The sequence below is a fragment of the Microtus pennsylvanicus genome, chromosome 2, assembly GCF_037038515.1.
Source record: "Microtus pennsylvanicus isolate mMicPen1 chromosome 2, mMicPen1.hap1, whole genome shotgun sequence".
Lineage (NCBI taxonomy): Eukaryota > Metazoa > Chordata > Mammalia > Rodentia > Cricetidae > Microtus > Microtus pennsylvanicus.
In genome coordinates this window covers 135,869,221-135,893,846 of record NC_134580.1, presented here as the reverse complement: position 1 = coordinate 135,893,846, position 24,626 = coordinate 135,869,221, and the positions used below count along the sequence as shown (strand labels likewise).

The following is a 24,626-nucleotide window of genomic DNA, read 5'->3' as shown; positions in this document are numbered from 1 at the left end:
GGATGGAAGGCAGTGTCACACAAGCTGTCACATGTAGGGACACACTACATGCATCAGGCAAGATAGCCACGAGGTGCCAAGACATTAAGGCCCATGTCATTTCTCTCTCACTAACATTTTTCCCCTTTGCTGGGTCTTCTGTGTTGGTCAACAGTAGTCAGGTTCACCTGAAGAATTGAAGAGATGAAACTGATCCTTAAGTCTGCTCCACTGAGGGAAGGATCAAAACACAGCTGGAAAGGAAATGCGATAATGCGCCAAAACGAGTGAACCACAGTCTGAAGCTGCTCAAGGCAGAGCTGAGCCTCTCTCGGAAGACTTGTCCATGAAATAGAGGTATCTACTGAGAATTAAAGTGCCTAGCAGCAAGCAAAGCCTGCCACACATCAACACTGAGGACAAGCAGACATAGCTCCTATGTTCTCCTGGGCCACAGACAGACTCAAGTGTGAACTCAAAGCTCCTGATATATCCCACCCACTATTTTTGTGGGGGAGGATTCTTCCCTTATACACTAGTATAGGAAAACTTTACAGTACCTCATGTGGGATCCCCAACCATAAAATAATTCCTTTGCTATTACTTAACTAATTTTGTTACTGTTATGTAATGTATGATATGTAACCCCAAAGGGGTCATAACCCACAGGTTCAGACTACTGCTTTAGATGACCACTACAGACCAGCCAGCACTCATGTGCTTAGTGCTGTGTGACCCGAGCAGCTAGTTCAGCACAGGGTGTACACTGCTCACTGGGCCATAGTTTTTTGTCCCGCTCCAGGAAAATGCTGTAGGAGAGCCCTGGGAATAGTCAGGCCTTTTGAGCAGCATGTTGTAAGCACAGAGGCTGGCAGGTAGACAGGCAAGTAGAGTAGCAACTGGCAGCATATATCCAAACATTACTTTTTAAAAGCAGGTTTCTGTGCAATAGAGATTGAACTTGCTCCTGAGTGGGGTGAACTTCAGCTGTACCATTAGAAGATGAAGTGGCAGAGGTGACCTCACATTTCAGAGACCCATGGAAGAGCTTCCTGTTTCAGCAGTCTCCAGGAATGCCATACCATACTTGCTTCTATTCTCAATCAATCACCATGCTTTCCTGAGCCCCCAAGAAACAAACAAGTTAAAAAGGACATGAGGATGATTTATTTGGCAGTCAGATCTTAAGAGGGCAGCAGAACTAGCAAATGGCCAACCCTGAGCCCAAATGTGGGCAGTGGGTTTGCGTGTGCTGAATGCTGGCTATGCTGAGGCACCTTTATGCCCACGGGCCTGGACCCCAGCCTCTGTTTTCAGAGGTGAGGCTGCCTTCCCAGCCTTCCCATCTCCTCTGCATCTTTTTACCAGTGACACAGAAGCTGTGCCTAGCAGCAGCTTCATTCGGTACCTACTGCCTTACTCCACCTCCCTATTCTCCATTTCATTACTAAGGGAAAGCATACTGAGTCTTCCTTGCCATAAAACAAAAAAGCTCGCCAGGGTAGGCGTTGCTCTTCTCTCTCTTCCTGCACCCCATAGAACAGCTGTTTCCAAAGGCTCTATGCTGGGGCTCCCCTTCCAGGGTGAGGGGCAGGACTGAATAACTTAGTTACAATACCACCAAGAAGAGGAAAAAATAATACTGCTATTTTTTTATCATGATCCCCTGTATCTTTCAGGCTGGGTGGCATCCCCAGCCATGGGCAGTGTGCCCTTGTGCTGTGTCTTCCTCCTCATGCAGGGCAGAGACTTCTCCTCAGGCCCTGCATTTTTCTGTCCTGGCTCCATCCAGGGCCAAACTGCAGGGCATCTACTCTTTCACCCTGACCAGCTGTGGGTTTAAAGCTACAGGACAATGTAAACTTTGTTTCCCTAGCCCAGCAAGGCTCTTCTTCCTCCTCCACTCTCAGGAATGTCAGCAGCTCCTTGAAGCCTCCTCTGCCACCAATTGTAGCAACTTCTCTCTCCAAGGGGCTTCAGCCCTGATCCTGGCCCAAGATGGAAGGACCCACCTCCATATTCAGGGCCAGATATGTGTGCTTAATGCTAGACACAGTACAGTTTTTTTGCCTTCACCCAGAGCAGGGCTTGGAGGCCCAAAACAATACATTTCATTAATGGCTTGGTTTTGTCTAGCCTTCACCGCTGGAATCCAGGCTCCAAGCTGCGAGACCAGGAAGGCTTTACAGTGGGCCGCTCCCAGAGAACCTAGTTCATGGCATTCCACAAGATGGGCAGCACCAGCTGCTCTCCAACAAGGTGGGGCACGACTAGAGGCGGTTGTCTCCATTGACCCGAGTCCTTCTTGGGGCCCTGAACAGAAGTGAAGCATCCTTACTGGCCTTGTAGCCCGACAGGACAACCCAAAGACATACAGTTATTGCTTTTCCACACAGGAGAAAGCTGCCAAAGGATTGACCTGTTCTTTCTGGCTCCAGCACCCTTCCTCCAAGTTCCCACACTGGCCAACTTCCCCTTCACCTCCCTCACCTTCGTTCCCGACTGTCAAAATGGTCTGCGAGATGCTCCTGGGAGATGCGGAAGTCTTCAAATGGCTGCTGGTATCGGGCTTCAAAGGAGCCTTCCCGGGCTCGGACATGGAACAGCTGGCTGGAGGCATCTGAGACTCGTTCCCGTAGTGATGTTCCACTGAAGGGACTGAGGTCACCATTCTCCTGCTCAGCAAGGGGAAGTGCACAGAAGTTGAGGTCTCTTGTGCACCTGGGGGTGAGGTGGGTTTCTCTGCTCACTCTGCTGTAGTTACCTTAGCAGGGAAAACTTCGATCTTGATGAGCAGGGAGGCCAACTCCAGGTCTTCACTGTAGTTGTTCTTCAAAGGCACTGCTCTGTATCCTAGGAGAAACACTTGGCTCTCAGCCCAACCGTGTCAGGCAAGTGGATCAGTTCCACCCTGACAGTAAAACCAAAGAACAGCATGTCAAAGAAGATCCCTTACCTGTCTTCAGGCCTTTTACTGGGAAAGTAGCCTGAGCTAAGAAGTTCTGGTCACTAAACATGTCTTCCTCATACACCACAAAGCGTAGAAAGGCAAACTCAGGGTTACTGATCTGGAAGTGGAAGGGCTTAGCCGGCCACACGGGGTTCAGTCCATTGTCCACTGTGGAAGCAAGGGCAAAAGCTCAGGCCACATCAAGAGGCTAGCTGATTGGTAGAGAGAGGTCTTTGTCATACCAGGAGAATGACTGGTAATGGAGGAAGGCTGACTGACCTACAAACTCTGTCTTTTGCTTGATGCTGTCGTATTCTGCTCCAGCCACCTCAATTTCCACAAAAGGACATACAATACCTCGGCCATTCTTCGGCAGATGCCTGGCCCCTAGCACCTGTAAGGCAGGCAGTAAAGATGGGGTAATGACTGTCTTCCTGCTCCCAACATCCTCATAGCAGAAGCCCGGGGAGCATATGTGCCATGGAGGCAGTATGCCCCCTGCTGGGCTCTGACAGTGCTGCCTATTAGGCCCCTCACTGTTCCAATCCAGAGCAAGCTACTGGGTGTAAAAATCTGAGCTTTAAGCCAAGTGTTGTATGCATTTTGCAGTCCATTTCAAGTTAAATCCATGTCTGTTCCAATGTGGGACTCTTCTAGACTCCTTTAGGAGAAAAAGGCTGGAAAGTAGCAGTCATGGCCATCGATATCTATGGCTCTGTACTCCCAGGTGGGTCTAGCTGGTCACACGCTGTCCTTATTCTTTCCACTGTTTAGGCCACCCTGCTGATTCCCACAACAAGGGTTGACTTGACCCTTGTTATGGCTTTTTATTAGACATGCACTAGGGAGCTCTATTCTAGGGACCAGGAAAGGCAAATAGGCAGCTGGTCATGCTCTAGAAAAACCAGGTTTTGCTTGCTCCTGCAGACAGGAGCCTAGCTCATCACATGCCCCCTCCAGCCTGATTTTTGCTACCCTGACCAGATTCTTCCAGCCAGGTAGAGACTTTTCATAGTTAGCCTTAAATAGACAGCCTGACTCTTTTGTGCAAAAACTGGCCATGGTCAGCCCGACTACTTAAGGGATCCCAACCCTCACAGAGGACCTATAAGATAGTTCTGCTTCAAGAACAGTCTAATAGTTCCGTTCCCCAATTCAAGGCAGAGAATGCTGTTTACCTCTGGCTCTGGTGCCCTTCCTCACTTAGACGGAACCATCTGGTCCCCAACTTCTTAGCAAGTTTAGTATCACTATCTCTCATAAACCTTTCCCTACCCTGAAGTAACCAGATGAATACACCCACCTCAATGCAGATGACACAGGGTTCCAGGCCTCGTAGGCTGCTCTTGTCAAAGGGGTCAAAGGCTTCGTCTCTCATCGTGCTTGGCTGCAGCACATAGCCACAATGCCCACCGGCCATGAAGAGGGCCTGGTTCATCTGCATAGGCTTGTCTGGAAGAGTGGGATTATAGTGTGTTCCAGTGAACCTGCCCTAAGTGTCTCTCCCCACCCACTGAGGCCCCTCTCACCTGGAGTCTGAAAATTGAGTGCTACAAGCTGGCTGCCACAGATCCACATGGGCAAAGGATCGTAATTGGAGGAGTCCAGCCTCTGTCCCTTGGGGTAGATTCGAGAGAGTTGCAGCCGATTATACTGAAGGAACTTCTTGCCTTTGGCCTTGTTCACATACTTCTCAGCCTTCGTTTCCGGAAAGGAGGACATGTCCCGGTAACAAGCACGTTCTGTGCCAATCTCTAAGCCAAACAGTGAGAACATGTACAGAGCAGGCTCCTTGGGCAGTGTGTGCACAAGAGGGTATTAGACACCGCTCGCATACCACTAGCCCTTTGTACACATGCACACCACACCTAACCCCGCCTTACTGTCTTCATCAAAGGGAACAGGCCGGCAGTAGACCACAAGCTCAGAAAGCTCCAAGGCAATCTTCTTCCTCCTTTCCATCATCTTCCCCTCAGTGAGCTGGTAAGACATATAAGGCCCAGGCTAGAGCTCTGCCCGGGAGAAGAAAGCTCCTGCCAGCCTTGTGTACACCCACACTTTAGGTGTTCTGGGGCAGCCCTCCCCTCCCCTTGTATCTTTCAAATATCATCAGAGAGTATACAAAACTACTGGTTCCCAGTTTCAGCCCAAAATTGTTCCTTTCCTTTGTCTCCAAGGACACACTTGTTCCCCAGCCCTCTTGGGATAGAAGCATCACCATAACTTATGTTCCAGATGACCTCACAGGAAGCTCAAGGTGGGCAAGGCCTTCCCAGTAATGCTTTCTCTGATCATTCTTTACCCAGTTTCATCTTTCAGCAAAAACATTGCTTTCTGATTCCCTGAAGCACTTAGGCCTTAAGCCCACTTGGCAATGGCTGTGCCTAAGATGATCTTTACCACCTCAGTTCCTCCACAACAACACCATCTTCCTCCTCCCAGACCTAGCTCAGCAGCAGCCTGCTGAGACGCCCTGACTCTGCTGTGTCCACCTTCCTCAATCAGTGGCTCCTCTGTTTATGCTCTACCTTCTCTGCCTAGCCTAGACCCAGGATCTAGCACTTCAACCACTGGTTCTTTTAGTGCCTTGCCCTCCAGGACACACTGATAAAATCCTCCGCATCTCAACCTTTCCCTGCTTGGCTCAAGGTATCTGTTCTCTAAATCAGGCACAGATGTGCTCACCAAATGCCCTAGAGGAACAGCCTCAAAGCAGAAGTTCCTGTACATCTGCAGGTGCTTTACCAGGCTCAATGGCAGAGGCCAGGCTTCCTCTAGAAAGCTGGTCTTTCCAAGTAAATGTAGACTACTCACTATCCACAAACTCTAACTCCCAGCTTTTCATGGTTAGCCACTCCAGACTCCCTGCCACCCACTGCTAACCTAGTCATGACACTAGCACACCTCAATAGTGTCACTAGGAATACCTGCTGCTGCTAAAGCCTATGGATACCTACAGATTGTTACTGCACCTATGCAGCCCTCAGCACATTACAGGCCACAACTATGGGGAACTGCAACTTCTCTGCCTGCTGTTCCAGGCACATTCTCTGTCACAGACATTTACCTCAGCCCTCTTCCTATCTTCACCAATTCATCTCTTCTAGCCTGATTCTATTCCTGCTGCCAGCCCAGGAACTTATGAAGACTCATTCAGGTGATCCAGAGTATCTCCTGTTCAATGCTTCCTATGCACATCATACTTCTGTCTTGAGTCTATTCTTCTGGGTCCCTTATCTAAGGCCAGGCCACATCAGCAACCAGCAGTATGCTGTCTCTTCCAGAGGAGCTGGTGAAGGCCTTTGCTCCCTGACAGGCCCACACTCCGCCCTCCCAGGCCCCAGCACTACCTTCCAAGCTGTGGCAGTTCTCACCCTGGCATCTGCAGTCTGGGCCACTTCCCGGATCTTTTTCACCCAGTCTTGCAGCTCCTCCTGCGAGTCAGCTGCAACGTCTAGGGACCAGTGAGCCAACGATGGCATGCTGATGGAGAAGACGAAGAGCCGGTTGTTCTTGCCTTCAGGACGAATGGCTGTTGAGGGTAAATAATACAGGGCTAGGAATGTTCTCTTAAGGCAGTGGTTCTTAACCTTCCTAATGCTGCCACCCTCTACTACAGTTCCTCATGCTCTGGTGACCCCAACCATAAAAATATTGGCATTGTTACTTCAAAACTACTTTTGCTACTGTTATGAATTGAAATGTGAATATCTGGTATGCACCTCCCGAAGGGGTCATGACCACAGTTGAGACACTGCCTTAGACACTGGCTCAAAGGAATTCATTCCATTTCTTCCTGGCCACACTTTATAAGCAAGTACAACTGGTATAGAGATACAATTGACAGAGGTGACTGTAGCTGTGGTGGAACCGAGGCTCCAATGCAGCTGTGACTCGTAGCTCTTGCTTGGGGCCAGGCCTTTTAACCCCTGCTCTACCCCGTCTTCAAGCCTCTGTCACAACCCTATGGCCTAAACCATTAAGACTGATGTCAGCTTGTACTCAGAAGCTCTGCCAACTTTCGATTCTACTGTATCTGGCACAGGGTAAGCATGCAGGGTAAAAGCTGGGGATGACAACGGAGCCTGGGGTTTCCAAAATGTAAGAGTAGTCTCTAGGGACTGAGCCACTGGCTTCCTCCTCAGGAGCAGGGGGAACTGCAAGGACACCCCAACACCAGAGGAATCAAGAGGTAAAAATGGGAGCTCACCAATCTGACAGGCTGGCACATCTAAGACCCCCCGCAGCAAGTCCCCCAGTGGGCTGTTCTCATCCAGGTGCTGTAGGAAGCAAAGCCACAGGCTAGTCAGCATGGCTACTGCATGCACAAGTGAGGGAATTTTTGTGTGGGTACGACTGTCTTTTGGATATGCTCATGACCAGCCAAGTGTGACATAGGTACAATGGAGACTAGGATTGTGGCCACACGGGATGTGTGACAGGAAGGTCTGGGTGTGATGGACACATGAAAGAGATCCTGGGGACAGGAAAACCTGTGACACTGTGGTTCCAGACATACCTCCCTCTCTGGCTCCAGAATTGCTGGGTTGATCATCTCTTCCACATAGTTTGAAGGGAACCACAGCTGCTTCTTCCCACCATAGTCCCCTCGCCACCTGTAGGAGCCATAGGGTACGGACTCCAGCAACCACCCCAAACTCCCACAGAATCTTCTTGGGGGTTCCCACAGATAGGTCAGATAAGGCTACTGAACACAAGACAGATACTCTCAAAGCATTCTGTCACAGTACTCAGTGTCAGCCCTGGACTCCCATCCCACCATGCCACAGGCTCTCCAGCCTGGAGGGCCTGGCTTACCAGCCACCATCTTGCTTTTCCACATTCTGTATGATGGCACTCTTGGTAAATGTCAGCTCATCCTCTCTCTGGGCCTTGTAATCAAAGAGCGCTTTCACTGCACACTGCAGAGGTGAGACAACAGGATTGTGTGGAGTACAGCAAACGGGCGCTCTCCATCACTTAACCCAGTGTAGCAATGTACATACACGTACGTGCCTGGGCTTATGCTAGTGGGAGGTATCTATCACTGTGAGGAAGTATTCCTAGACCCAGTTCTCAATGTGCCCTGAGGGGAAGTTCCAGGACAAGCAGGACAGGAAGACAGAGGGCTTTCTCCAGGTAACCTCCTGGCCACCGAGGTGGAGCCTTTGGAGTTCTGCCCTGGGCCTGCTCCTAGGAGTGGGGGGGGGGGGGCAATAGGAGAGTAAGTGTAGTCCTGTGTACCTCCCTACAGAGCCAGGGCCCTCACTCATCTCTGATGGCACTTTGGCTTTTGAAGAGAGAGAATAAGAGACAAGGCAATCTGTCACATTAAAGAAAAGGGCAAACCAAGAAGATCGTCTAACAGATCTTCTTGATGAAGGGAAAGACTGGCCAGTGTGCCGTCTAGCCCTGTTCTACTACCATGAAAGACAGAGGTCACTCTGTGGGAACAGTGACGAAAGGCCAGTGTTAGCCCAGAACCCAGGGACTAGAAAGTGGTTCAGCCGTGGAAGAGCTATGGTCATTTGTCAGCCACACATCTCATACAACCTCTTAGTCTCAGAAAACCACAACCACTACTTACTTCTCCAAACCACAGAAGGCCCAGAATACAGAAATATAAGCCCCAAGCAGAAGGGGACCCCTCCTTCCTCCTGGCTTCCTGTGTCAAGGACAGATATTTACCTTGAAAGTTGGCATAGGGTTTGCCTCCACATAGAAGCCAGGGTTGCGGCCCTCATACAGTGCCCCATAATCGGGTTCCTGGAAACAGGACATATTGTGATCTGTTAATGCCCCAGAACTGACATAAAAGCAGCTGTTAGCTCCCACTTGCCTGGATTCTGAAGCACAGCATGCCCTCTTCTGGGTTGTCTATCCAGTTTACTGGCACTTGGCCCACTGGAACCCCCTGACGCCAAGGGAGTAAGGGTGGCTGTAGGGACTTGGCCTCACCCTCCTTTCTGTATTCTTTACCCCAGATCCATCACCTTGGCCCCTGAAGGCTCAAATGCCAACTACTCCTGAGTTGCCTGCTGCTGAGCTGCCACCAGCACCACATTCTCTGTGAGTTGTTCAATGGCTGAGCCCAAGGTCAGGAAGAGGTCCAGCAAACTCTCTTTCTTGGAAAACCTGGGTCTTCCCTCCAGAGTCTCCTGCAGGTCTGAGACATCTATACAATTGTACCTAGCCTGCCCTCTGCCCAGCACACCCAGACTAAGTCCATGTATGCACAGCTCTCCCCATGTAAGCTCCCAGACCTTGGTACCGACCCCTTGGCTCAAGAGAATCTTGTCTAATGCCCAGGCACAGCTCAGGTTCCACTCACTCTAGCTACATCATGGCTCCCAGTTACTCCCAGAGCCTCCATGTGAACTCCAAAACACCCAGGACTCATTTTCAGCACATACAGAGACTGTTAAATCATAGGTGTCCTCTAACTACACTGTTATGCCCTCCTCGTCCATCCGTCCCATCTCCCTCCCCCCGTGGACTCCTCACAGCTGTCCCAATCTTCTCCAGTGCTTCCTCATTGATGGGGTAGCGCAGCTTCATTTTGCGGTACAGGGGGTGCTTCTCATAGTAACTGATGAGGTCAACCAGGCTGTCAAACTCGGAGTTCCCCAGCATCACAGTTTGGCCTTCCTGCTGTACTCGGCAGTGCTTGATCTTCCCCTCAGCCCTTCACAGTGACAGGACAGTCAGCATGGCAGACAGCCCCGACCCCAGCAAGAACCCACACCCATCCAGCAGACCTCACCGGAAAGAGATGGCATATGAGTTGGGTTCATTGCGTTTCCGCACCAGGAAAGCCCCATCACGGGGCACGCGCATCAGCATATGTTCAGCCTGAGCTCTGGTCAGGCTAGCGTGGTACCACCTGAAAACCAGCAGAGTCAGGCCCTGACTAGAACGACCCAGTCCCCACTCACCTCCCTGTCCCTTTCCTTACTCTTTGCTCTCATGGGCATTTGTCTGTGGGACAGGCTCTGAAAGGCGCATCTCAAACTCATTGCAGCGCAGTGGTACTTGCTGATAGTGTGTAATGAGGTCATAGAGAGAGTCGAAGACAAGGTTATCTGTCAAGAAGAACTTGGGAGTCCCCGCATCCTGCCGGGAGTGGATGCGGCAGTGCTGGACTTTCCCATTTCGCCTGAGGAAAGACAGGATGAGAAAGGCATGAAAAACAAGTTAGAGCTCCAAGTATTACATAACTAGGCAAGACATTAAGTTTCAAAAACGGAGGCCATTCTCCAAAGAACCTTGGATAATGGGCAGCCCTATAGGACATAGAGATCAAACACACATATTTAAGTACACAATGCCTGAATAGGAAAGAATTATGTTCCAAGGAAAACCTAGACCCGAGGCTGAAATGTTAACCAGTTATCTATGGTGCTCTGTCTATTACACGCATGGACTAAACACAGAAACGGTGCTAGATGTGGGTTACCAGAAAGACAGCGTGTAGTCCCCCACGAAGGTCTCACTTTCTCGCACTAAGAAGGAACCGTCAGGAGCCCCAGTCTCGATGCAGTACTCAGTGAGCAGGCGCTCGGCAATATGCCGCCCATCGCGCCCAGCCCCAAGCTTCCCATGGAACCACTTCTCACTGGAGTGTAGCTCTGTGCTGCTGCTGGCCTAGACAGAAGGACAAGAGCAGAGATACCCAATGACTACCCAGTCCTCATCAGACTGAACCCACACCTCTTTACAATTCTACCTCCTTAGGCTCCTCTTCATCCTCATTGCCCTGGTCATTGCTGGTCTCCTCAGAGTAGTAGATCTTGCTGCTAGTCAGAACAAAGTAGTGGGGATACCATTCCTGGAACAGATAAAAAAAAGACCTGTGAGCCAGAGTTCAACACATGGCCCCACCATGTCCAGGCTCAGCTAGACCTCACATGATTCACGGGGTCCTCCAAGTAGAGGATACCATTCTTGATGGAGTTACTGATGTCATTCTCAGAGTACATCACAGAAGTAGGCACCTCTTCATAGGCACTGCCCTCAGCCAGCTTCTTGTGCTGTGGAAGCAGACCAGGTCACAGAAAACCATTCCACACCTAGTCCCATCTCTTACTTCAGGGCTTCGCCTACCAATTTTGCCACACCTTAATAAGGATCTTCCTTTTGAGCTGGTTGGGCGAAGGAAGTCCATCAGCAGCGATGTCCACAGGTTTGGTAAGGAGTATGTCGCCAAGCACCTTTTTGAAGTGCTGAGCCATGTTTCTCTGCTGGGCAATGCTGCAGTGGTCCTCGATGGACAGGATGACCGGGTATCTGAAGGACAGTGACACTGACGCTACCGTCAAGCCGACCAGACGTCAGTCCAAATAGTTCCTCCCAGAGTGGATGATAGGAACCAAGGGCCTGGAGCTCTTTACTCAAGGGACCCCTCGGAAGAGGGGCAACCGCATGGAGGGGCACATCAGGAAGCAGCAAGGAGGCAGTGGGAACCAAGTGGCAAGTGCTGCAGAAGGGAGCACTAGGTCTAATTATGAGGCTGCCCTGTCAGAAGGCATTCCACACCAGGTAGGTCAGGGAAGATGAGAAACAGCCTCCAGGTGTGGCATGAGGAGCCTTTCTGTGCTTTGAGAGATTGGGGACTGCAGGCTTGGTGGTTGCTAGCAACTGAGAACAGCTCATAAGGAACACATTCTTTTCTGGGCAATTAAGGGAAAGAAGCTGACCTGAGACCAGTTACAGAAATGTTTCTGAGGATGAGACGAACTTGAATGCTAGCCAGAGATGCAGGGAACAGAGGCAAGAACTTAGGAAGCTGGCTTGAGCAAGAATAGTAGAGACAGGAGTGGGGGCAAGCCATGTGAGGTGTCCCAGGAGTGAGAGGGCCTTCTGAAGGTTGCTCACGTCCTCCACACCTACTTACTCTGAGGCTACGAAAGCATGCTCCTTGATGGTGTTCAGGACATCTGAGAACTTGATCTTGGTGGTAAGAGTATGCCCATGGTAAATGACTGGCATCCCATCTGGGCCATCCCAGCAGTCCACTAGGGAACACCATCATGGTCAAACAGGTAGGCCTTCTACCCTCCCTCTCCAACCCCTAGCCCCAACTCACACTCAATGCAGCGACAGCCCATCCTCAGGCAGCGAGCATAGGCTTCTAGGGAGGATTCACTAGAGAACTGGTCCCCAGTCAGGTATCTGGATAAGAAAGAAGAGACATGTATGGTCTGGTGCACCTTCTTCCCTAGAAGAGGCTGGATGAACAGAGAGAGGTATACTCACGTGTTATGCGAGGAAGAGATCCAGTAGTGAGAGAGAGGGTTGTTCATGGTGTCTGAGCACACAGCATCCAGCTGGGAGTTCCACACACTGTTCTCTTTGGAGAACAGAAAGGTGACAAACTACAGGAATGGATGTGGAGGAAAAAGAGTATGTCCTGGCTGCCACTTGGGAGAGAAGTGGGTGCACAAGAGTGCATGCATTCTCATCTATGCTGGCCAAACGGGCAGTAGGGTTGCAATAACAGCTTCTAGGGCACAGGAGGGTTCTGGTCACCCCACCTGTTTCTCTAAAAGAATGGTGGGAAATGTGAAATTCACCTCATCCAAGAAGAAGTATGGCTCCTCAATCTCTCGCAAGGGGTCTCGAAGGAAGCTGAGCATGAATTCCTGCACCTGGAGCCGGTCGACAGCCCACAGCTCCTGCTGGGTAGAGAGAGTCATGGAAGAAGCCTCCAATGATGAACCCACCCTTCAGCCTCACTCCCTGGCCCAGCCATACCCCCTGGTACTCAAGGAGGAACTGCTGGAACTCAGAAAGGGACACCCGGCAGAGCTCTGGCCGCTCTCCAGTCCTGCAGGGAAAGAACGGAAGTGCCTGGCAACTGGTTGACATATCAGTCCACAAGGGGCCCCTTGCAACTCCCAGCTAATGGAGACACCCGATGGTTTACCATGCCTCACCCCCACCCCAAATGCTTCCCACCTGGATTCGGAACCACCCAGAGAAGAACCCCAACTGGCTGTTCCAAACCAAACCTCAAAGTGCTGGTTTCCAAGAAGGGAAGGTCCATCTGCAGGAAACAGAATTTGGTCAGGGAGAGAGCCTGGGAGACCATGCAAGAAAGGGGCTCTTAGAAAAGGCTAGGAAAGCAGATGTTCAGGGGAAGGGGGATGCTGGAGTAATGGCATGGCACCCAAAATCCCCAAAACAGGGCAGCAGGACTAGGAGGTAGAGGGAGGAATTAGGGCAAGGGCAGGGAAGGGCAAGAGGCTCATGCACCGTCTTCTGGGCGCTGTACATGAGGCTGCGGTACAGCTGAGCAAACTGCCCGTAGGTGATGTCCCCGCTGCGCTGTTCTAGGTCCTACATGGTACAGAGCAGAACTGCCAGTCAGGCCCCTTATGAGGAGCTGCTGGCTTCCCCTGCCCCACCAGTAGGTAGCCCCAAGTGTCCATTACCGTCAGCCGTTCTCGTAGGAAGCGCATGTTGGGAACCCGGTAGTTGACCTGTGACAGCATGTTCTTCAAGTCCTTGGCTGATATACTGAGGAAAGAAAGAGTATCCTTTTGACCTGTAGGCTGAGCACACGTGAGGCTGGAACAGCTATACTCTGGGAACCTGCAGTCCTAAGGGCAACACTGGGTCAGAGTTCATGGTGTGACAGATGGAAGTCTTCTTTCTCTGGGTCTCAGTTTCTGCATGTGAATAAAGAGAAGCTCAATATTCTAGAAGTGATCAAGTCAGGAAAGCAAGTCAGGCAAGAGGGGTGGATAAGCCGTCTCCAGCAGCTGCCCACAGCTTTCATCTTGTCTGCCTGTCCAGAAAAGGGTAGTACCCACTCATGATGTTTGCCACCTACTGGGATATTCTGGGATCCACAGTCCCTAGGCTCACCTACAGCTCAGGATAAACAGCAGGGAGGGAAGTATGGACATGCTTAGCCACAGGTAACTGCTGCTGCCTGGGTATACTCCTGAGGCTGGACAGTGAGCTGGCTCCAGGAAAAAATGTCAGAGAGAGCTACTTTCTAGGCATGGGGGCTAGGACAAGGACCTGTGAACAGGATGAACAAGATGGAAAGGGATGCTCTTCTGGGAGTGTGTACTGGAGTTAGGGGGCACACTTCCTCCTTTGGCCCAAGAGCTAGGCAGGAAGGACCAAAATTCCCTTAGGGCTTAGAGCTGCACCAATAAGGTTGAATGTTCTAGAGCAGTGGCTCTCAACCTTCCTAATGCCTTTAATATAGTTCCTCAGGCTGTGGTGACCCCCAACCATAAAATTATTTTCATTGCTACTTTGTAACTATAATTTTGCTAGTTATGAATTGTAATGTAAATCTCAAATATAAAGATGGTCTTAGGAAACCCCTGTGAAAGGACCCTTTGACCCCCAAAGGGGTCATGACCCAGCTCTAGAGTCAGTGCTTGTTCTGCATGGGGCACATGAACCTAAGTCAGCAAAGTAGGTGCTGTCAGGAGGTCCCATTTTCCACCAATGAGACAGAAGCCTTGGTTCTTACCTTTTCCTAGCTGCATACAAACAAACTGTTCTTTTTGTCTTCCCCTCTGCTTCTCTAACTCTTGCTGCTTCCTCCTCCATGATGACACTCTTACAAGACTCACCTGCACTCACTCCCTTTATGCCTGGGCTGAAGCTGCTATTTTTACAATGTTATCAATCAGGAGGGTAAACGTACTCCTGCTCCTTAGCTTCTCATGTGGTACTAGTCTGGAGTTAGCCACTGGGCCTCTCCACGTTTCTTGCTAAGTGAGTCCCTTGGGTGACTATCTCTACCCCAAGACTTTCCACTCCACCTGTACACACATCTATGCTACTACTCCCAGCCCATCATCTGAACTCATCCTACCTGCTTAGTGACACCTTATCTCTACCTGGACATCTACTACGCATCATAGAACTTACACCCACACTGAACCCTAAGCTCCAACAATGTGTTCCTCCCACTGTCTTCATGTCTCAGCCAATGGCCACTTCACTTTCCGAATTGCTCAAGTCAAAATCTCAATCTCTGACTCTTTTCTCTGCATCCGAAAATCAAAGGACTAGGAAATTCTTTTTAATATAATTTTAAACAATATAGTTGAAATTCAACTAATTCCTACCATTATTACCCCAACCTGAGCCCTCTCGTGCTCTACCCAGAATGGTGGGACAGTGCCTTAACCCTGTACTCAGCAGTAGGATCTTGAGTGTGCTGGCTAGTTTTCTGTCAACTTGTCATAAGCTAGAGCCACAGGGAGAGCAAGCAGGGGTCCTCAACTGAGAAAATGCCTTCATAAAATGCAGCTGTAGGCAAGCCTGTGGGTCATTTTATTAATTAGTGATACTTGTGAGATTAGGCCCAGTCTCTTATGGGTGGGTAGGGGGGCAACTCTGGGCTGGTGGTCCTGGGTTCTATAAGAAAGCAGGCTGAGCCAGGCGGTAGTGACACACACCTTTAATCCAAGCACTTGGGAGGCAGAGGCAGGTGGATCTCTGTGAGTCTGAGGCCAGCCTGGTCTAGAGTTGAGTTCCTGGACAGGCTCCAAAGCTACACTGAGAAACCCTGTCTCAGGGGGAAAAAAAAGAAGGAAAGAAGGAAAGAAAGAAAAAAAAGAAAAGAAAGAAAAGCAAAAAAGAAAGCAGCCATGGGGAGCAAGCAGGTAAGCAGCACCTCTGTATGGCCTCTGCATCAGCTCCTGCCTCGAGGTTCCTACCCTGCTTGAGTTCCTACCCTGACTTCCTATGGAAGTGTAAGCAGAAAAAACCTTTCCTCCCCCAGCTGCTTTGGTCATAGTGTCTCATCATAGCCAACAGAAATGCTATCAAGGACACTGAGAAAATTCTAAGTCACAGCAGGTCGCTCCTTTTTACCTCCCATGACTTCCAGCCTCTGAGAACTATCAGAGAGCCTTGTAACAATACAAGTTGCATATAGAGCATGCATGCCATTTGGTCTTTGCTTCCTCCGTCTGTTGGTCCTTCTGGCTGCACTGCCAGCCACCCTCCTAGGACCCAGAGCCAGTGCTGTAGCCCACTCTCGGCAGTGTGACCTACAGTGTCAGAACCCCTAACCCTCTCAAGGTAGCTCAGTTCTGCAGGCCCTCTGGCTCAAATGCACAACTGCTCTGGGCACACACCTCAGCTCAGCACCTACCGATCCTCACGGTTCCGATCCACTGAATAGAACTGCTTCCGGAGCCACCTGCAGAGAGAAGCCTGAGGTGAGGGTCCTTCTCCAATTAAGGGAAAGCCTGGGGAGAAGAGCAGTTACTGTCTGTGAAGAGGTCTCTGCCTCCTTTCCCCTGGCTCCAAGACATCTGGTCTTAACCACATGAAGAGGAGTCTTACCTCTCAATTTGCAGGGGTGTGGCTGCCTGCAATGTATCCTCCATCAGCCAAGTTAAGCCTTTGATCCACATGTTCACTTCATCCTCAGATGTGGCTGTGAGCAGAGCAAAAGCTGAGCTAAGGGCACATCCTCCCTCTTTACCTGCACCCCACGTCCTCTAAGCCCATCTCCCACCTTGCAGGCTCAGGGTCTTCAGGCGGAATTCCATTCCATAGAGGATGACAAAGCAGTGTGATTGGTCTGGCCGGAAGGCAGGGTCTTCTTGGTAGCGGTCAAAGTCCCGTGACGTCTTCCCTGGACGGATCTCCTTGATCTCACGGATGTCAACTGGAAAGGTAGTAAAGGCCAAGGTCAGGTGGAGGTTCTCACAACCCATACCTTTCAGTCACCTGTATACTTTCCTCCCTCAGGGAATGGAACACAAAGAGACAGACTGAACCCACTCATAGTTATCCTAGGTGACAGAAAGAGCTGGGCTTATCTAATAGGCTTTCTTTCTTTTTTTAATTTTTTAAGGCTAAGGCTCTTTGGGGACAGGGAGGTAGATATGTTATCCCATCCCTATCTTTGTTCCATTGCTGGAGTACAGGCCATACACCTGTACCTGGAGCAGAGCTGAACTCGAGAAGGAAAAATAAGGATCCAAGGCAGTTTCTTGTGGATCACTTTCCAACACAATATACATGCAGACCCAATTGTAAGTCCCAGAGGCAAGGCTGGGCAAGTCTAGATTCGTCTCAGAGTCCCAGACAGAACCTTGGATCAGGCCCAGAAAACTGGCAAATCCTGAAATGACCCACATCCCAAAGACATGTCCATACCAGTCTTAGCAAAGGTCTAGTTCTAGCTAAGACCAAGGCTGTCCAAGAATGCCAGGCATCCTGTGCTGGTGAGGCTTGGTATTCTTACTTCAGCTACCAAGGGGTTCTCACCTGCTCCCCTACTTTCACAAGCAAAGGTGAGGCAAATATATGGGCTGAGAAGTAAATGTTCATTCTGGCCACTAACCTGAGTGACAGGCAGCGCAACTGTGAGCTAGTGACACATCTAACTCCTCCCAGGTGCAGTCTCACCAACTAACTCAGTTTTCTCAGGACAGTGTAGTTGTGGGCTGCATGCACCCAGGTTAACTATGAGTCTTGGCAGAGTGACAGCTGTCCCGCACCCACTGCTCCACTTCTGCAGGTGCTAAGAGCATCAGAGAAGACACTGGCAAGACCAAAGTGATGCTAAGAGGGCAGGGATTAAGTATACCATATGGAGGGAGCTGTTCCTTGACCATCACTTGCTCTGGTGTGGACTCTGAGCCTCTTTAGGTGTGAGAGGTCCTGCCACACTGCCCCAACTGAACACCTATTCCATTCCTGAGCGAGCTGTGAGCCTGGAAAGAGGCAAACACAGCCCAGGAAGAGAGATTCTGGCTTGATACAGAGCTTTCCCTCAGCTTGGGAATGCCTTAAAATGTTCTGACCAGGCCTCCTTTTGACTAATTACCTTAAATTCTAGTTCTGAACACCAGCATAGCTTGTACATCCCAAAGGCCCCCATCAGCAGCTCGCAGTCTTCCTGTCTTGTCCCTTGAGCCAGCCACAGTAGCCATCATCTGTCCCACCTGGAACTGTGACATCACTTCTGGCTCTATCCCCTGCTCTGCTACCACAAACAGACTGGCTTTACCTGGATCCAGTTCTGTCCCCAACCAAGCCCTCAGGTCTCTCCTTCAGCAAGAAGCCCCGACTTTGCTGTTGGTCAAACAATTCTCACCAACTCCCCATCCTTCCTGACTCTTCTGAACCACAAAACATTTATTTGAACACCAGGTCCTCTAGGCCCATACACTCCCCTCCTGAGGATACCCACTGCTCACCCACCACGAACCCACTCCCTTTATAGCCTTTGAGGTTCTCATGATAGGGCTCAGAGCTTTATCTGGAGCTTTTGTCTTCCCTCTTCTGTGATCCTGCTAAACCAAACCAGACCTACAGCAAGAACAGCAACTGTTCCTGCCCCGCTTCATCCTAGAGCCTGACGTTCCCAGTTCTCCAACTGGATTCTCTCCTACTGAAGATCCCGAGTGAGAGGCTCCGTCTTGCAGCAATCGTCCTCTCGATGCCTCATGCTATGAAATGTATGTTCCTCATACACCATGGTAGGCAAAGCCTGTCCAGTACCCAGAGTGACTGAATGCAAAAATGAGAAAGATGCAGGCACATGGATGGGGGACGTAAAAAGGAATGGAGTAAAACAGAGGCGTTCTACTTGGTTCTTGAACAAGAGTGGGGAGAGTTGGGTCACAAACCCACAACTTAACAGTTTCTATAGGTGGGAGGAAGAGCTTCCATTGGGGGAAATGCCTACATCATATACCACACAACCACCACAAACTCTGCCCTTTGAAACAGAAACTAAAATATTCTTCCAGTGCAAAGCTATCATTCCCCTCCCACACATTCTCATGTGTGTGTGTTGTGTGTGCATGCGCACCCACCCACCTCTGCATGATCCACAGTTAGGGCCTTTCCTGCTGCTGCCCACCAGATCCCACAGGCTATACACAATAAGGTAAGTACACAATAGGCAGACAGTTATAAAGTCAAAGCTCATGGTTAGACTTCATGTGGTTCTCATATATATATATCTGTACACATATGCAGATATGTATATATGTCCACAAAGTCCATGGGCCCCAGGAAAGCCCTAGCCTGCTCTGTGTTATAGGCACATTTGCAGAGTCCAATAAAAAGTCAGAGCGGGCATGTGATTAGACAAGGAGCAGGCAGGCATACAGCAGGAAGGCCAGGCACACCACCCTTCTAAGCCCACACTGGCCACACTGACCCCCTGCTCCTCCAATAGCATGACCCTGATGCTTTCTAAGTCTATGAAGTCAGAAGCAGATTGGAGAAGACCTAACAGCAATGAAATAGTCTACCAGACACTTGAAAGCACATCATGTGTAATCTTACTGGTCCTCATGCATCTAGGACAAACGTTGCCATTCCTCTTATGTGAAAGAGTGTAGACTGATTCCCAGGAGCTGCCACCACAGGGAAGAGACTCCCTAATCAGACACACCTCTGCTTTGTCAGCCCAGCCATGGTCTGGGTGAGACCTTCTGTATGTCAAGAATGACTATGTTTGTATGTGTATACAAATGCTTGGATGTTCATTCCCTATGTCTAGAGCCCCATGAGCCAGCATTCCCTTCTCGCTAAAAACTATGGAAGAGTGTTTAGAGGAACATTGGGGAAAGGGAAATCCAGGACACTGAGAGGTCCCTAATGTCCAGGGGCTGGGGAAGTGAAGAGAAGATATGCTCTGAAATCAAGAGCAGATTTTTCCACAGTCAGGGGAACTAGGATGACAATGGCCTAACTGAGGGCTTACCCTGACCTGAAGGGGCAGAGCCTAGCTAGCCCAGTCTATCGGGAGCTTCCATGGATGCACTCCTCCAAGGACCAGGGCTCCAGGCCAAGTAAGAAGGCTGATCAAGGCTGGGCAGTGGTGGCGCACGCCTTTAATCCCAGCACTCGGGAGGCAGAGGCAGGCGGATCTCTGTGAGTTCGAGACCAGCCTGGTCTACAGAGCTAGTTCCAGGACAGGCTCCAAAGCCACAGAGAAACCCTGTCTCGAAAAACCAAAAAAAAAAAAAAAAAAAAAAAAGAAGGCTGATCAAGGCTTTAGGAATGGTCTCAGCTGCCAGGGAAGTAAGGGACACCCAATCCTTCACACTTTTAATAAACTTTTATAAAGAAAGCAATAAACTTATTTTAAAAAAAGGTTTTTGTTTTGTTACTTCTGTTTCTTTCTTTTTGAGATAGCCCTGGTTCTGCAATTTTCCAGAATTTAGCCTTTAGAGTGTTGAGATCACAGGTTTGAGGTACTATGAACAGGCTCTTTTCAAAGGGATTTGGATTGTGAGGAACTACCCACACCTGTGCTAAGGACTAGCATCACACAGTGGCTCTGACGTCAGATAGTCAGGTAAACCAGGCAGAATCCTGGGTATCTGTGCTCCTCAGTGCCCCTTCTGGAGATCTACCTACTCCTGCGCCCTCAGAAAGCCTGCCCTGACCATCTGCTTCTGAAGCTGCCAGGCCTAGCAAAGAAAACCAAGAACTACAGGGCCCTTCAAGTCAAGCTGTGAGGTTCTGGCAGTCTCTCACTCTTTCAGGTTCAGTTTCTTCCACTTTACAAGGTAAGGGCCTTGCTGGGACACACATGTCTTTGTATCTAGTGTTATTGGCATGGGGCTTATGGAAAATAGACCTAGGGAAGATGAACACAGCAGCCTGCTAGGACTCTGTTCAGAGGGCAAACTCAAACCTTCAGGAGTATTATGAAGATAAAAGCCACCTTCCTGAACCCACGCAGGTATTTCACAGCTCACAAGTGGGCCTTATGAGTACTTTGTGGGGAGCAGGACTCATGTTCTGCTTAGCATATGCAAAGATGAGCTAAGACCCTACTTCCTGAGCCTGCAGCACCCCAACCTGCACACCCCCACAGTGTAGGCATGTATATTCCAGTGGTACAGTCCAGAAAAACAAAGAGACCAATGATAAGGGTATCAGTGAGAGGGTGCACATGACACTCCCCAACACCCACTTGGGGAATTAGCCCCTATTGCCCCACCATTCCAATCTTTTAGACTTTGGGTTTGGTAGGAGCTGAAATATGTTTGCTGCCTGGCATTTGGAGCCATCTCTAAGATCTGGGGCAGATGACTCAAGACTAAATTTATAAAAATCAAAGTGTATGATGAGGCCAGAGGCTCTGGAAAGGCCACTTACTCCCTGTCCATCTCCTCCTCTCCTGTCTTCTCTGTCTTTCTCAGCCCAGGGACAGACTTCTGACCTGAGACCCTGAGCACTAGGGAGCAGCCTTACTCAGGGCACAGCACCTGGATCTTGACAAGGTTTACACAGACAACACAAACCTTCAGGACATGCTAAGAATGGCAGTTAGTGTCCCTTTAAGACTGGGTGGCGCACACCTTTAATCTCAGCACTCAGAGGCAGAGGCAGGTGGACCTCTGTGAGTTCGAAGCCAGCCTGGCCTCCAGAGTAGGTCCCAAGACAGCTGGGTCTCCACAGACTTCTCATCTGAGGCACCCGAAGCACTATGAAGGTAACAGTCAGGGCTGGATGAGAACCAGCTTCTGCAGAATAGACTCCCACACCTCGGACAGCATTCAACTCACTGACTATGCAGAAGAGACGGGGCTGCTACAGAGACAAGCTAAATGGCAGATACACCTGAAGCTGGGAAGTGGAGAAGAGGGCTCTTCTGGAGCCCAGCTCCTGAAGGCTCCCTACTTCCCGGCCACCAGGCTGAGCACATGCCTGCAGTTAGCTCTCCTGCCCATCACAGGACAGTCATCCACTGCAGAGATGGGAGCAGTCTACAACCTAGGACAGCAGGAGCACTAGAGAAAGGGAATAAAAAGAATGAGGTGGGCTGGGGAGATGGCTCAGAGGTTAAGAGCACTGGCTGCTCTTCCAGAGGTCCTGAGTTCAACTCCCAGCAACCACATGGTGGCTCACAACCATCTGTAATGAGATCTCGTGCCCTCTTCTGGCCTGCAGGCAAACACACGGGCAGAACACCGTATATGTAATAAATAAATAAAATCTTTAAAAAAATTTATAAAAAAAAAAGAATGGGGCACTAACTCTTTTTAGGGATCTTCAGTACACAGAGCCTGGGAACGAAGGAACAAAACCCAAAACCTCAATTTAGACCCAAGACTCTGGGCTAGAGCTTTTGTCCTAAAATTCCCCACCTCCGGCAAAGCCACACAAATAGCCCCACAGATATCTCCACATATACGGTCATGGGGTCACATAGCAAAGGAAGATGGCACCATGACACACTGTCCTTCCTGTGCCTGTGCAGCAAAAGTAGCTGCTGCAACACCAGCAACTGTGAACAAAAGGGACAAAACCCCTCCTTGGAACCTTAGTCAAACCAGGTTACACCACAAGAGACTGCCTCCAACACCCTGACTGAGAAGAGCAGCTGGGCCTAACTGAATACAGCTTCTTTCCTACCTTGGTAAACAGGAAACAGCCATTCAGACAGCTGGATAGAGGTCCATGGGATCCCTACACAGGACCTTGCTTTGCAATGTACAAACTGCTTCAGGATACAGCTGCACAGCATACAATCCTCACCAACATGCAAGCCACCTACAGGTTGACCAGATGACTCTTCTCGTTTGGTAATTCATCAAATGATGATTCATGGCAGATGGGGCTCTGGAGTGTCCCCATGGTAGTACTAACTCTGATATTGGGTATATGGAACAAAAGGAAGAAGGTCAGAGGGTTTCCCACTGCCTAGGCAGGCAGCACCCTTTCTAAAACATAGCTTATTTCAATGGTAACAGCATACGTAGGTCCCAAAGGGAGGGAAAAGAGGAAAGATGGCCCCATGCAGAAGACAGAGCCTGAAGGGACCTCACCGTCACTTGAGGTTCATTCACTTGCTCTGTGACTCTGTTAGTTACCAGCATCAGTCTCCTCCACACCAGGCCCTGAGCTGGGTCCTGGGGAAACGTATCAATAGGCATTGAGTTCCTGCCCTTCAGAAAATCCCAGCCTAACAAGGAAACAGATGGGGAAGCAGATAACTATGAGGTCATGCAGAGAATGGAACAGCGGGAGACATCTGTGGTGCTGTGTGCCCACAACCTCCCCTCTCTTTGGTGTTCTGCTCTTGACTTTCTCCACGCAACCTTGTCCAGACCTTCTTGCTTCTTTGTGAGCACATGGGCCAGAGTCCTCTCTCTTCTGGTGTTCTGCCACCTCAGTGACAGTCATGGCCACAGCTGTAATTCCTTCTGCTTCACACGACATCGCTAGCCTCTAAATGTCTGGCACTACATTCCAGCTGCTCACTTCCTATTCCTACACACACACAAAGACAAACTTCAAGCCAAATATTGTCTTCTCTCACCCAAACCCTAGGCTCCTCTGGATACACCAACAATATTACCATTCAAACAGGTACATGAACTGAAAACTTCAAAAGGTTAAGATTTCTTTTTCTCAGGCCTAGCAATATGGCTCAGCAGGAAAAGGCACCTATTGTCAAGCCTGGTGACCTGAGTTCAATCCCCAGGACCCACATGGTGAAAGGAGAAAACCAACTCCCCCAAGTTGTTTCCTGACCTCAAAACATACACACACTTTGAAGTTTTTTGACTCCTTTGTTTCTCACCAACCCCCAATCCAACCCTCCAAGTTCAGCTGACTTTGTTATTCACAATGAGCAATTGTAAGGATATCATGCTAGGTGCTGGAGCTTGACCATGGAGGAAGGATTAAGTATGTACCGTGCTAGGAAGATTATGTTAAACAGAGCCTACAGACAGACATTTCTCAGAAACTGCAAAGCACAGAGGATGAGGTCGTTGTCTCTGTTGGGTGGGGAGGGCAGCAACAGCAAGAGTGACATCTGGCATCCTGTCACTAATCTTTTGCACATTTGCTGTGCATATTACATAAAGCTCTTAATTAAACTGTGCTATTTCATCCTTACAACTAATACTATGAAGCAAGTATAGGGTTCCCATTTTCCAAGCGAGGACACTGAGCACAGAGTGGCTAATGATCCTACCCAAGGTGACAGTTGGCGAGTGGCAGAGCCAAAGATATTTCAGTGCCAAGCTGCATGTGCCCTGGGCTTGTGTTCTGTGCTGCCTTGGGATCCCTGTGGGAAGCCGCCAAGTGGGAGCAACACAGGGAGGATGGCGGGACTCTGGGCGGCACCATACATGCTGCTTTGTGTCATTCCTACTGTAAAAGCCTTATGTGTATTGTTTTAAATTTATTATTGTCTGTGTGTGTGTGTGCGCGCGCGTGCGCACATGTGATCTGTGAGGGTGCACACATCCCATGACACTTGGGGAGGCCAGAAGACAACTATGGGTTCCAGTGGTTAAAGGCCACCAGGCTTCCATGGCAAGTGTGTTTACCCACTAAGCTATTTCTTTCAGTTCTCAAGTGTGTTTTAGGCTAGCTGGCTGTTTTCTGTAAATTCCTTGAGGACATAAACCATGTCTGCACTGCTCCATGCCTAGCAGGAACTGAACACGTGGTGCAAGGAAAGAAAATTATAATCAGAGTCTTTCTTGGCTGAGCAACCTGCCCCTGCCCAGCAAGTAAGTGAGACCTCCAGCTTCCGGTGCTTGCAGATGGCTCTGCAAGGCCCTCCTGGAGGGCAGAGGACAGGCAGTAGGTTAGGAGGGCAAAGAAGAGTCTGGGGTCTCTGTCCCACAGAGGAGTACAGCGGCTTCAGAGCTTCCCTTGGCAAAACTCCTCAGTGAGTTTGCTCTCCTTTTGCTTGCGCAAGTAGAGTCGGTCT

At 49.8% G+C, this 24,626-nt stretch overlaps 1 protein-coding gene across 3 annotated transcripts in view; it reads right to left on the bottom strand.

Moving 5' to 3' along the window:
- Positions 1 to 1,123: 1,123 nt before the first annotated feature.
- Plcg1 (phospholipase C gamma 1) overlaps positions 1,124 to 24,626 on the bottom strand; it is a 32,777-nt gene continuing 9,274 nt past the window's right edge. For 2 of the 3 annotated variants that reach the window (XM_075962905.1, XM_075962904.1), the window contains exons 3-33: positions 16,431 to 16,583; positions 16,256 to 16,349; positions 16,062 to 16,109; positions 13,363 to 13,447; positions 13,184 to 13,267; positions 12,940 to 12,974; positions 12,683 to 12,755; positions 12,502 to 12,606; positions 12,185 to 12,303; positions 12,015 to 12,100; positions 11,823 to 11,943; positions 11,047 to 11,215; positions 10,837 to 10,959; positions 10,656 to 10,757; positions 10,386 to 10,573; positions 9,885 to 10,085; positions 9,693 to 9,812; positions 9,434 to 9,614; positions 8,618 to 8,695; positions 7,748 to 7,851; positions 7,449 to 7,545; positions 7,140 to 7,209; positions 6,304 to 6,461; positions 4,813 to 4,909; positions 4,459 to 4,683; positions 4,233 to 4,381; positions 3,209 to 3,323; positions 2,936 to 3,097; positions 2,744 to 2,832; positions 2,470 to 2,654; positions 1,124 to 2,292 (exon numbers count right to left, since the gene is read on the bottom strand). In XM_075962905.1, coding sequence (XP_075819020.1) covers positions 2,250 to 2,292; positions 2,470 to 2,654; positions 2,744 to 2,832; positions 2,936 to 3,097; positions 3,209 to 3,323; positions 4,233 to 4,381; positions 4,459 to 4,683; positions 4,813 to 4,909; positions 6,304 to 6,461; positions 7,140 to 7,209; positions 7,449 to 7,545; positions 7,748 to 7,851; positions 8,618 to 8,695; positions 9,434 to 9,614; positions 9,693 to 9,812; positions 9,885 to 10,085; positions 10,386 to 10,573; positions 10,656 to 10,757; positions 10,837 to 10,959; positions 11,047 to 11,215; positions 11,823 to 11,943; positions 12,015 to 12,100; positions 12,185 to 12,303; positions 12,502 to 12,606; positions 12,683 to 12,755; positions 12,940 to 12,974; positions 13,184 to 13,267; positions 13,363 to 13,447; positions 16,062 to 16,109; positions 16,256 to 16,349; positions 16,431 to 16,583 — 3,659 coding nt within the window. In that variant the 3' untranslated portion in view covers positions 1,124 to 2,249. The remainder of the gene's footprint in view (positions 2,293 to 2,469; positions 2,655 to 2,743; positions 2,833 to 2,935; positions 3,098 to 3,208; positions 3,324 to 4,232; positions 4,382 to 4,458; positions 4,684 to 4,812; positions 4,910 to 6,303; positions 6,462 to 7,139; positions 7,210 to 7,448; positions 7,546 to 7,747; positions 7,852 to 8,617; positions 8,696 to 9,433; positions 9,615 to 9,692; positions 9,813 to 9,884; positions 10,086 to 10,385; positions 10,574 to 10,655; positions 10,758 to 10,836; positions 10,960 to 11,046; positions 11,216 to 11,822; positions 11,944 to 12,014; positions 12,101 to 12,184; positions 12,304 to 12,501; positions 12,607 to 12,682; positions 12,756 to 12,939; positions 12,975 to 13,183; positions 13,268 to 13,362; positions 13,448 to 16,061; positions 16,110 to 16,255; positions 16,350 to 16,430; positions 16,584 to 24,626) is intronic. The other variant, XM_075962906.1, reaches the window with a different exon arrangement.